The sequence below is a fragment of the Eleutherodactylus coqui genome, chromosome 7, assembly GCF_035609145.1.
Source record: "Eleutherodactylus coqui strain aEleCoq1 chromosome 7, aEleCoq1.hap1, whole genome shotgun sequence".
Classification (NCBI taxonomy): Eukaryota; Metazoa; Chordata; class Amphibia; order Anura; family Eleutherodactylidae; genus Eleutherodactylus; species Eleutherodactylus coqui.
In genome coordinates, this window is record NC_089843.1 from 130,813,400 (window position 1) to 130,825,893 (window position 12,494).

General features: G+C 42.4%; 1 protein-coding gene across 2 annotated transcripts in view; it reads right to left on the reverse strand.

The window, feature by feature from the left end:
• LOC136572793 (uncharacterized) overlaps positions 1 to 12,494 on the reverse strand; it is a 68,432-nt gene that overhangs the window by 15,704 nt on the left and 40,234 nt on the right. For both annotated transcript variants that reach the window (XM_066573694.1, XM_066573693.1), the window contains exons 7-11: positions 11,041 to 11,130; positions 6,418 to 6,462; positions 4,537 to 4,569; positions 3,512 to 3,597; positions 2,931 to 3,002 (exon numbers count right to left, since the gene is read on the reverse strand). In XM_066573694.1, the coding sequence (XP_066429791.1) occupies positions 2,931 to 3,002; positions 3,512 to 3,597; positions 4,537 to 4,569; positions 6,418 to 6,462; positions 11,041 to 11,130 (326 nt within the window). The remainder of the gene's footprint in view (positions 1 to 2,930; positions 3,003 to 3,511; positions 3,598 to 4,536; positions 4,570 to 6,417; positions 6,463 to 11,040; positions 11,131 to 12,494) is intronic.

Consider the following 12,494-nt stretch of genomic DNA (forward strand, 5'->3'; position numbering starts at 1 on the left):
CTGATCTCGCCAGCCACTCACTGCAGGGGGGTGGTATAGGGCTTGAACGTCGCAGGGGGAAGTTGTAATGCCTTCCCTGTCTTACTATTGGCCAGAAAAGCGCGATTTTTTTCCCCAAATTTTTTTGGAAAAGCCCACTGCCTATATAGACTGCATATGTCTTTCACTGTCCCTGCCTCACCACCACTACTGGCCCTGGACTATGTAAAATTACTGCAGACTGTTTCACTCTGGACAGGATGACAGCGGTGATGTAAGAGGCAACACAGAGCCAGGAAAGAATTTTGCGCAAGCCTGCTGTAACACTTAGCTGACTGCGTATGAATTAGGACAACCACCCCCAGCAGAGACGCAGTACAGTCAGGACGGTCACAGGCAGCCCAAATAGATTTTTTTTCCCAAATTTTTTTGGAAAAGCCCACTGCCTATATAGACTGCATATGTCTTTCACTGTCCCTGCCTCACCACCACTACTGGCCCTGGACTATGTAAAATTACTGCAGACTGTTTCACTCTGGACAGGATGACAGCGGTGATGTAAGAGGCAACGCAGAGCCAGGAAAGAATTTTGCGCAAGCCTGCTGTAACACTTAGCTGGCTGCGTATGAATTAGGACAACTACCCCCAGCAGAGACGCAGTACAGTCAGGACAGTCACAGGCAGCCCAAATAGATTTTTTTTCCCAAATTGTTTTGGAAAAGCCCACTGCCTATATAGACTGTATATGTCTTTCACTGTCCCTGCCTCACCACCACTACTGGCCCTGGACTATGTAAAATTACTGCAGGACGCAATGCTCTGGACGCAATTCTCTGCACGGCCGATATACAAAAAAAAAAAAAATGTGCAACACTGCAAAAAGCAGCCTCAACAGTACTGCACACGGTCAGATGTGGCCCTAAGAAGGACCGTTGGGGTTCTTGAAGCCTAAAATCAATCCTAACACTCTCCCTATAGCAGCTCCGGCATCAGCAGCACTTTCCCTGATCTCTGTCAGAATGCATCTGTGGCGAGCCGCGGGAGGGGCCGATTTATATACTCGGGTGACACCTGATCTCGCCAGCCACTCACTGCAGGGGGGTGGTATAGGGCTTGAACGTCGCAGGGGGAAGTTGTAATGCCTTCCCTGTCTTACTATTGGCCAGAAAAGCGCGCTAACGTCTCAGAGATGAAAGTGAAAGTAACTCGAACATCGTGTGGTGCTCGCCTCTAGTAACGAGCATCTCGAACACGCTAATACTCGAACGAGTATCAAGCTCGGACGAGTACGTTCGCTCATCTCTAATATTAATCTCTTCAGCTCTAAGGTTCTCCTTTATGCGTTGTTCTCTGTTAAAAACATAAACAGGTGGACTGAGGCTTTAATTTGCATCCATTGTTAGTTGCAATGACCTATCCTGTCTTAAGGCCCTTTTACATGGAAAGATTATTTTGTTCAAAAAAATCATTAAAATAAATCATAATCTCGCAGTGCAAACGCAGTCAACAATCGAATGACAAATGAAAAATAGTTCGCTTTTCATTCAGTGTTTGTGTTATGCAGGGCTAAAAATCATTGTTTTCTCGTTTACTAATCGTTGGGTTTAAATACTGTTCACTCAGTCATTCACTTATACAGCAAATGTGAACGACTGAAGCACTTCTCGTTTGAACAAGCCAACGATGTATCTGCCTGTATGAATAGGCTGCCTGGGGAAAAGAGTGAACTCTGACATTGTTGGCTCGTTCAAACAACAAAAAGGTTATGCAAATCTCTAATATATGTTGTTTCCATTTCTTTATATGTTACCTGTGTATGACTGAGGCTGAATATAGGCTAGAATATATTAGTGTAGGTAGAGTGTATTAGGCACCACATTCATTTGCTCTCAGAGGGTTGCCTAAACTGGGTACAGCTGCATAAACCCTCAGAAGTACAATACATCCTCTCAAATTTGCAGTGAGAAATATATTTTTTTTAAGTTTAAATAAAGGCAGAAAGGACTGAGGTATTGCCCCCTGCTGGAATATTGCAGACACTTTTTGATGCAAGCACAAAGAGGCTCAACACTCTTACATAGTAACATAGTATGTACGGCCGAATGCAGACAATGTCCATCTAGTTCAGCCTGTTATCCTCCTGTGTTGTTGATCCAGAAGAAAGCAAAAAACCCCAAGAGCAGAAGCCAATTAGCCCTTTTGGGGGGGAAATTTCTCCCCCACTCCCAAATGGCAATCAGACTAATCCCTGGATCAACCCCTAATAGTTCCTAGTTCCATTTATTAGTTTAGTTACCCTTCTTTGAACCCCCTCCAGCACTGTTACATCTTTCCTGAGCACCGGTGATCAGAACTGTACGCAGTATTCCATGTGAGGCCTGACAAGTGCCTTATATAGTGGAAGGATAATGTTCTCGTCCCTCGCCCCTATACTTCTTTTAATGCACCCCAAGACTTTATTAGCTTTTGCAGCAGCTGACTGGCATTGGTTACTCTAGTTTAGTCTACAATCCACTAGTACCCCCAGGTCTTTTTCCATATCACTTTTCCCTAGCTGTACCCTATTAAGTGTATATTGGTGATATCCGTTTTTGCTGCCCATGTGCATAAGCTTACATTTTTCAACATTGAACTTCATTTGCCATTTTTCTGCCCAAGCCCCCAGTTTATCTAAGTCCTAAGAGTGAGTATTCTAAAGGGTGGAAAGCTTCAAGACCCTTTTACACAGGCTGATCATTGGGAACAAACATTTGTTCACCCAATACAAAAACTGATTGTCAGACACAGATGTAAATTCACCCTCACTTCTTCCAATCACAGCACATGGTCACACATTCTATTCTCCGTGGTTGGCGCGAGTGGTCTTTGCATGTGCAAAACCGCCTGTCTGCAGAAGCCCCAATTAGAAAAGATACAATGTAAAATACGTAGAATATTAGATGTTCTCTTACTTATGCTTTAACATTGTTCAGTGGAATTCCTGCTTCATCTGGAGATTTATTTGGAGGTTCAAAGGAATAACTCTGAAAAGAAAGCAATGCATTCATAAACATGTTTGTATAATTTATAATGAATTCACTAGATGCCCTTTTACAGAGGCCAATTATTGTGAATAATAGTGAAGAATTGCCAAGTCTAAACAGGGCAGCAATCAGCCCACAAACGCTGGCTTGCTGGCTGATCAGATATTTTCTGTTACCGTAAAAAGCATTGGGGGGATCTCTCTCTCCCTCTCTCCCGCCCGCTCCCCCCCGCAACTCACCTGTCAACCGCACCGGCCCCTGAATCTTTAGAGACGAGCGGGGAGATACTCAGCTAAGGCACTACTCGATCGAGTAATGTGCCTTAGCGAGTATACTCGCTCATCTCTAATCACTAACCCTTGTGGATCAGGTGAACAGAGCAAAACTGAGCTGGGCATTTCTGTCCCTTTGATCCAGCAGTCAGTGGGACCTGACAGAACCTGAATATGATGCCTATCTAACACTGTGAAGTGCCGTACACATTGTCTGCTTGGAGTTATGTAACTTACATTTAGTTTCTTCTTTCTCAGTATGGTTATCAAAGCGAAGATGATCAGTATGATGAAGAGCCCCACAAAACATCCAATTATGATACCTGCAAAATAAAATAGCATACAGTATAAGCAAATTAGCAAAATCCAAGTTTTGAGTGGCTTCACTCCTGTGTCGGGGGCTCTGCTTTCCTGCTCTGTTCCGTCGCAGGATGGGACTCAACAGCTCCAGGCGGACCCTGTTGATTATAACAAGGTCAATTCGGTTTCCACTTAGTTGCCCGGCTTTTAAATGGAAGAAAAGGTTCTACAAAGAACGACTTTTCTTCTGGTATTTTCAGCCGGATCTGCGACGGAACCTCTGACCAATGTGAAACCGGCCTTGGACATTGTTATGTAATAAGGTGTCCAAAAATATTTTTGCTTCTGCATTGAATAATCTTTTTACTGTACTTTGGGCACTTCTTTATGTTGGGAGGCCCATTTACACTGGCATGTAAGCAATCAATTTTTAAGAATAGTTAGCTAGTGTAATAAAGGGCAGTAATTAGTTCTGTCTTTGAACTTTAGTCTTCATGTGTCCATAACAATCGTAATTAGTAGAAGCACAATCAGTACTTGGAAACGATGCACATAGTAACATTAACAAGTGGAAAAGCCATTGTTGCCTAGTACACAAGAGCCACCACTAGACGACAATGCTGCCTTTTGCCCAGCAAGGGGGACTTTGGTAGTTTATAAATTAATTTGGTGTAAAAAAAAGTCTTAAGTGATATATATTTAACCCTATGTTAATGATCTTGGTTACCTAAGTCATTTTTAAAAAAATCTATGAACTCTCGTGTATGTTGGTCAGATACAAACTTCCAAAAATACTTTTCATCTATTATACAGTAAAATCACCAGAACTGAGAACTGAAATTGATAATTATAATATCTGTGTTGCCACTACTTAACGGTAGATATCATTGCTTAATAAGATTCCTGGTGTATTGCATCCTATTTTGTATAAGACAATTATTTATTGAAGGTTAATGACTTACCTGTGGCATTCATGGAAGAATTTTCATGATGTTCTACAAATAATTAGAAATAAGTAAATTAATTGATTCATGTTATACCATCATTATATATGTACTGATACATTTTACATTAAGGCCTTGTACTTATAAGTGTACATTTTTCAGATCAACCTAAGGGTGGGGTCGAGCATGTACGAGCAAAAACACTCGTGTATGCCGCTGCGTGCTTGTTTGCAATGGAGCTGCGGCTGCTGCTGGCGGCTCCATTGAAAAAATGCTCTGCACCCCTGCATTCTTTTTCAGGGAAGGGCTTAACATATAAGCCCTTCCCTGAAAAAGAAACATTTTAGTGTAAAAAAACCCAACAACTTACTTTTCCGCCACTGCCGTGACCCCCGCGGGCATAAAGGACACATCTGCCGCATGTGGCAGATGTTTCCTTCACCCCCACTAGTTAAAAGAATTCCCTGCTGCTACATCTGCCTCATCTGTGGCAGATGCAGCAGAGGAATTCTTCAATTCTCAGCCACAGCTGTCACACATGACAGCTGCGGTAGAGAATCCTGCTGCCGGCATCCCCGTCAATGGTTTTGAGGGAAGGGCTTCATAAGCCCCTCCCTGAAAATCTATTTAAAAGTAGTGTACAAAAATAAATAAATAAATACTCACCGCGACTTCTAACGCTGTCCCCAGCTCTGTAGTTCTGAGCCATCAGCAGCCGTGGATTTAAAATCCCCGCCTGCTGGTCAGCTCTGATTGTGATTGGCTGAGCGCTTCAGCCAATCACAATCAGAGCTACCAGCAGGCAGGGATTTTAAATACCTGCCTGCTGATAGCTCAGCAGCGCTACAGAGCTGGGGACAGCGGCAGAAGTTGCTGCTGAGCCCCGGGAACCGTCAATGGCTTTTCAGGGAAGAGCTTCATAAGCCCTTCCCTAAAAAGCCATTTAAAATAGTGTGTGCATTCCCAATGGTGCACGCATGTCCTATCTTTGCAGGCACGCACCTGCAAAGTACAGACATGTGCACACACCATAGGGAATGCAATGTTGCAAATACAAGCGCTTGTGTGACCCCCACCCTTACAGTCTGATTTATTCAGTGGCATAATTATACACTGTTGGTAGTAGAACCAGACCACCCTCTGCCACAGATAAGAACATTAGGGCTTATTTACTATTCAAAATTAGTTTTTTGGTGGAAATTACGCCAGATTACCTGTCCTGTTGACGGACCATCTGTAGTTTACAACTGGACCACGCCATTTTAGAATGTGCCTAAATTTGTCCTTCAGGATGCAGCATATTTTCTATCCTAAGTTTTTTCTACTTTTCTTACTGGATGTGTGAGGCCCCATTTCTTTCTTTTTGGAGTGTTTTTTATTTTAATTTTTCAGCACATAAAAATTTAAGTGTTAATTGATACTAATTTTCCAAGGTGGAGTATGGATAATTCAGTTCTCCACTATTTTTTTCATTCTCTGAACAACCTACTGTACATTATGTTTTCAATTTATTTACCCAGACATATATAAATATGAGGTTAGAATATGATTTTGATTTTATAACCTACATTTTTTTGCATGTATGTTAAAAATATGAAAATTTCCTGGCAGCAAAAGAGTTCATGGCTAAACATATGCCCAAATTAAAAAGCTGCGGAATAAGTTGGCGCTATACAAATAAAGATGATTATTATTAACGGTGTCATTTTAGCATACATTTACTATATCTAGTATGTTTAGGAATCCTGCAGCCCTAGCTCTATTGAAAATTCCAATTGACTATGTTTTTTTTTAAATACAACTGTATATAATTATAGAACTGTGCATATGTCTGGGGATATGTTGAGAGAGACTGGATTTAGCCTTATGAAGAGTCCTTTATTTGAACTTTGCACTTACTAGTTTCAATAGTTGCAGTCATTATGGTGGTTTGCTTCTCTGGTTCTGAAGACAAACAAAAGAATAACAACATATTATGATGATAGGTTAAATATATTGTAGCTCAATCACTAAGGCTGAGTTCACACTAGCGGTTTTTGGCAGATCCGGTATTACAAAAAATGCTAAATAGTGAAAAAATAGTGTTGCAACTCAGGTAGAAAATGGAAAATGAAATTTGGGACAATGCCGTCTTTTTAGAGGGTAGCAGGCTAGAAAATGTTTATAGAAATGATGGAAAAGCGTCCCTATACACAGTAGGTGCAGCCGACTCCAAGTCCTGTTATACAGTATTGTTGTACCTTGTCGACACCGGAAGTGCTGGGTGCCGACAAGGATAAGGCTGTTTGACAGCCAGGTGATGCCCCCAGTTCCTGATTGGCTGCAGGGCTGGCTCCCATCCAGGTCCTGGCACTCCCATCATTCGTCGACCTCTACGGTCCTGCCACTCATCCCCCCCCCCCCATCCCCGGTCTCCCTTCTCCGTTCGCAGCTCCTGTGGTGCTGGAGGGGAGTTGCGGCAAGCTCCTAGCAGCATGGGGAATGAGTTATGGCTAGGATAGAGGGTTAGGGTTAGTTTCAGTGTTACAGTTACATTATTAGCTGATAATGCTTCCATGTTACTGCATACTGATTGGTCACAGCCCTGAATGACAGCTGAGAGCTGCCCCTGATTGGTCCCTGCGCTGAGCCAATCAGAGGCAGCACTCACTCACCCATTCATGAATTCATGAATGGGTGAGTGAGAGCTGCCTCTGATTGGTGAGGGCTGTGACCAATCAGAGGCAGCTCATTCAGCAGGCGGGGATTTTAAATCCCCGGCTGCTGAATACTACTCACAGCCGGCCGCGGCTGAACTCTGTCTGCCGGGACAAGGTGAGTATATAGATCTTTTTACTTTTTACACAGTTTTTTTATATTTTTAAGCCCTTCCCGAAAATTCATCCTGAGATCGCCTGCAGCCCATTGCTTTCAATGGAGCCGGCTGTATTGCCGGCTCCATTGAATTCAATGGGCAAACATCATTCTTCTCTTCCACAGCTGTTACAGCTGTGGCAGAGGAGAATGATTTGTCCAGTATATGTTCTCAATGGGGTCGGTGCTTCTGCAGCCGGCCCCATTGAGCGCATATAGAGAAGAACAGGAATCGCCTGTCGCAGATAGGCGTGATCCGCGATTTCTGTTCTATAACAAATCGGACAAGCGCATAAAAAGCGCTCATGTGTCCCATACCATTGCAAAGCAATGGTTCTATAAAAACGGCGATCGCATGCGCATCTGCAGATCGCACCAAAAATCGCCCGTCTGACCAAGGCCTAACACTGAAACTAATCCTAACCCTCCATCCCAGGCAAAAATAAATGCCCACACTGCTAGGACGTTGCTAAAGGCAACCAATCACTTGTTTGTGGGCGTACAGTGGACGGATACAACCCATCACTAGGTCTCCACCCATTCTGGTGGTGGAGACAAGATACAATAGTATCCTGTTATATCTACTGGGTAAGCATTTAAACCACAAATTCCAAAATGGTAAAAAATATTTTTGGGTATGTGGCACAACCTACAGGCGTAATATAATTACATAAGATGATTATTTGCCAAACTTCTCTGTTTATTTATAAAACCAGCATGTATACACGTTTCAAGGTCAGTAGACCTCTTCTTCAGTACTTGCTGGGGACATGCTATACATAGTAAAGTGAAGAGCAATATAGACAGGAATAGAGTTATGGATAAAAAAAGGTAGAATACAAATCCAGAAGGATAGTCATATGTAGAAGTCAGCAGAACAATAAAAAAGGAAAAGAAAAAAAATGTTTGTACAAACTTTTATAATAAATAAATACTTAAAGGGGTTGTCCCGCGCCGAAGCGTTTTTTTTTTTTTTTCAATAGGCCCCCCGTTCGGCGCGAGACAAACCCAATGCATGTGTTAAAAAAAAAAAACGTTTAGTACTTACCCGAATCCCCGCGCTGCGGCGACTTCTTCCTTACCTTACTAAGATGGCCGCCGGGATCTTCACCCACGATGCACCGCGGGTCTTCTCCCATGGTGCACCGTGGGCTCTGTGCGGTCCATTTCCGATTCCAGCCTCTTGATTGGCTGGAATCGGCACACGTGACGGGGCGGAGCTACGAGGACCAGCTCTCCGGCACGAGCGGCCCCATTCACCAGGGAGAAGACCGGACTGCGCAAGCGCGTCTAATCGGGCGATTAGACGGCACCATGGCGACAGGGACGCTAGCAACGGAGCAGGTAAGTTAATAACTTCTGTATGGCTCATAATTAATGCACGATGTACATTACAAAGTGCATTAATATGGCCATACAGAAGTGCTGAACCCCACTTGCTTTCGCGGGACAACCCCTTTAACACCTGTTGGGCAGACCATACATTAGTTGCATTGCCATTGTACATAAATGGATGATATACCTGTGTTATGGAAGTCGGGGTGGATTGATTTAAGTTGTTAAATGCCAATTTTTCAGGTGAAATATCATTGCACTAGCATGTTACAGTAATGCATAATAAAGAAAATGATGATGTATATAACATATATATCCAGAATGGAAATCAGAACAACGAATTCCTAAGTTACCTTATAGAGAATTGGTAAATTAATAAAATTACTTTTAATTGTTTTTAAAACGGTTGGCTTAAAAAGGTATATAAATATTATATTAACTGACAGGTTAAAAATATATCATTATAAACATCATATATAACAGAATGACGCACCTCTTCTTATAAGTAATGTGGAGTGCAATGAATGTGCATGGCAAGCAAAAATATTATAAATGCCCTAACATTGCAAAAGAAAATTTGCAAAAAATGTCACTTATTTAATGTTTGAAGTTGAAATTTGTAACAGCACGATTTTAAAATCCAGATACGGTATATTAATGCAGATCTGTCACCTGAAGAAGCATGTTATAAATTGACCAGGCCTGGACAACACAAAGATGGCAGCACCGTTTCTCGGACTATCTGATGCAGACTGTGCACTAGTATGCATCTTTAGTATAAGACACTGCATGCTGCTTTGATTGGCCGGTACTGGCCATATGAGCAGCACTGACAAGTCCTATACTAAAGATGCATACTAATACACTGTGTGCATCAGATAGTCCGAGAAACAGTGCGGACATCTTTGTTTGTCCAGGCTCAGAGCGCTGCTGTACGTACATGTCTCCTATATGGTGTCTCTGACAAATGGAACAAAGAATATTCAGTATTTTAATATCAAATCAGACGAAATGTATCAGATGTCTATGATTCCACTGCATTCATGAGATTGTTTTCACTCCACCTTTCCTTGCTCTTGCACCCTTCTCATTTCCATACTTGGCAACAGTCCCGTTTTTTGTTGGTTTGATTCGTGAACCAGACACAAAAGGAGTAGAGTTTAAGAAAATTTAAAATGAGGTTTTGTGGGGTTTTACCAGACAGAACTATGATAAGCCTTACAATTGTCCCGTTATTGGGGTTTAAATGTTGTTTCCATGTACTAGTTTTGTTCATCTTGCGATCAGAGAGAACTTGCGTGGGCGAATCGCCCATGAAAATGCAGCCTGAAATGTAGGAAAAACTAGAAGCAATAGGATAAAACTGAAAGGGAGGAGACATAGATTAGAGAAAACTTTCTGACAGGGAGGGTGATCAATGAGTGGAACAGGTTGCCACGGGTTGTTCTCCCATTTAATTCAATGGAGCCGGCAATACAGCCGGCCACATTGAAAGCAATGGGCTGCTGGCCAGCGCTGCAGTGATTTTTGGGGAAGGGCTTAAAATATAAGCCCTTCCCTGAAAACCATCCTAAAATCCCCGCCTGCTGAATGGGCAGCCTTTGATTGGCTGAGCAAAGTAACCAATCAGACGCAGCTCTCAGCTATTGAATGACAGCTGAGAGCTGCCTCTGATTGGTCGTTGCGCTCAGCCAATCAGAGGCAACACTCACCCATTCATGAGTACAGCTACAGCTGTAGCAGAGGATCGCGATGTTCTCTGTATGTCAATGGGACCGCCGCAGCTGCCGCGGGCCCCACTGACCACAGGTAAAACCCCTGGATGTGACAGCATCCAGGGGTTTCACATACAAGGAATCGCCTTCTCAGCTGTCACAGCCGCAGCAGGGGATAGCGGGCCACAGTCTTTTTGAGCAGATAAACGCTGCTAGCAGCATTTTTTCCGCTCTGACGCCCGATTCGGTCACGCAAATTTTTGATTGCATAACTGTTGCGTTCAAAAATTCATGCGTCAAAACGCCCGTGTGACTGAGCCCTAACTCTATGATTCTGATTCATTCTAGTTTATACTGAATAATCTATTGCATATGTAATGGCCAATGACCACAGAGAAGACCTCTATTAAATATTCAGATTAAGTTTTCCTTTATGCGACATATCTGCTGTTAGCATGTTAAATCCATAGTAAGGTTCATAGTCTGCTTGGTAGTGCTTTGGGCTGTCACATGAAAGAACGGATGCTATATAGTGCAGTGCCTAATACATACCAGAGTGTAATAACGTATCTCTATACAGTTGTTACATTGTTACATCTTTCATTAGTTATACATTTACCATCAGTGACTGGCAACTCAGTGTGCCCATTTCCATGTTTGATAGTTGATAAATGTTGTTTGATAGTTCCTGGTGGATCTGTCATACCCGCTGTGTGAAATAGAAATATACAAAGTTTATCATTTGCATTTAGCAAAAAAGACATAAAAATGCAGTATATTTTCAACTGGTAACTGCATCACATATAAGCAATGAGACCTCCATTGTGAGTAAGAGGAGCTCTAAATCCTCTGCTCCTTATAGATAGACTTAAATAACGGAATTCTATCTGTCTGCAGCTAGAGGGGGCGCACTACATCCCAGGGCGCCAGATTTTCTTAATTTAACCCCTTTCCATCTACATAACGTAAATGTGTGTCATGTAGTCAGGAAGGGTGTATGGAGCTGAATTTGCTCCATACCCGGCAGCTATCCGCTGATTCTGACAGCCACTGGTAACTGCTGCGATTAAACTGTCTAGATGCTTCTGTCAAAGCTCGCCATGTGCCTAAACAGTCAACGAGAGTGGGGGACTCCTTTCCATATTCCATTGACACCACTCGCAGTGCGATCGGGGTGTACAATGGCCAGTATGACAGCCCAGAGTCCATAGAAGACTTCACGGCAGAACTTTTTAGGCAACATAAAAAATTGGTACAAGCAACCGAGTAATTGCAAGTTCAAGTCCCCTGTGGGGTTTAAATAAAAGTGTGAAAAAAGATTTGATACATTTTTTAATAGTAAAAAAAAAATTAAAAACATTAAGACCTGAAAATAAAACCTTTTCCCGTTTTTCCTATTAAAAAAATTTAAACAGTTATAAAAATGCACATATTTGGTATCCTTGTGTTCAGAAGCCTTCAAACTAAAAAAATATCATAATATTTATCCCATACAGTGAAGGCCATAAAAAAAGAACAGAATGTCAGAATTACATTTTTCTTTTAATTCCAGATGCCAAAGAATTTAAATAAAAAGTAATCGAAAATACATGTTTTCAAAGGTGTTACGAATAAAAACTATGGCTCACCCTGAAAAAAATGAGCCCTCACACGGCCCAATTGACAAAAAAAAAAAGTTATGGGTCTCAGAATATGGTGCTGTAGAGCAATTTTGGGCTCAGTGACACGGGCTATCGGCACCCATACACCGGCAACGATACGCCCGTGTGACTGAGCCGTTACTGCAGAAAGAAGACGGCCGTACCTGAAGATGGACGTCTCTCTGCAGCCCTGATGAAAGAACACATGACCGGCAATGAAGCCGGTCACATGTTCTTTCCTCCGGCGCTGCGGAGAGACGTCCGTCTTCATGTACGGCCGTCTGCTACCTGCAGTAACACAGGCGCCAATGCGCCAGTGTGACTAAGCCCTAAAAAAAATGTTATTTACTTTTCAAAGGTACAAAAACATTTGACATTTTTTTTAATTTGCTTTCACCATAATCGTATAGACCCATAGACCAAAGTTCACATG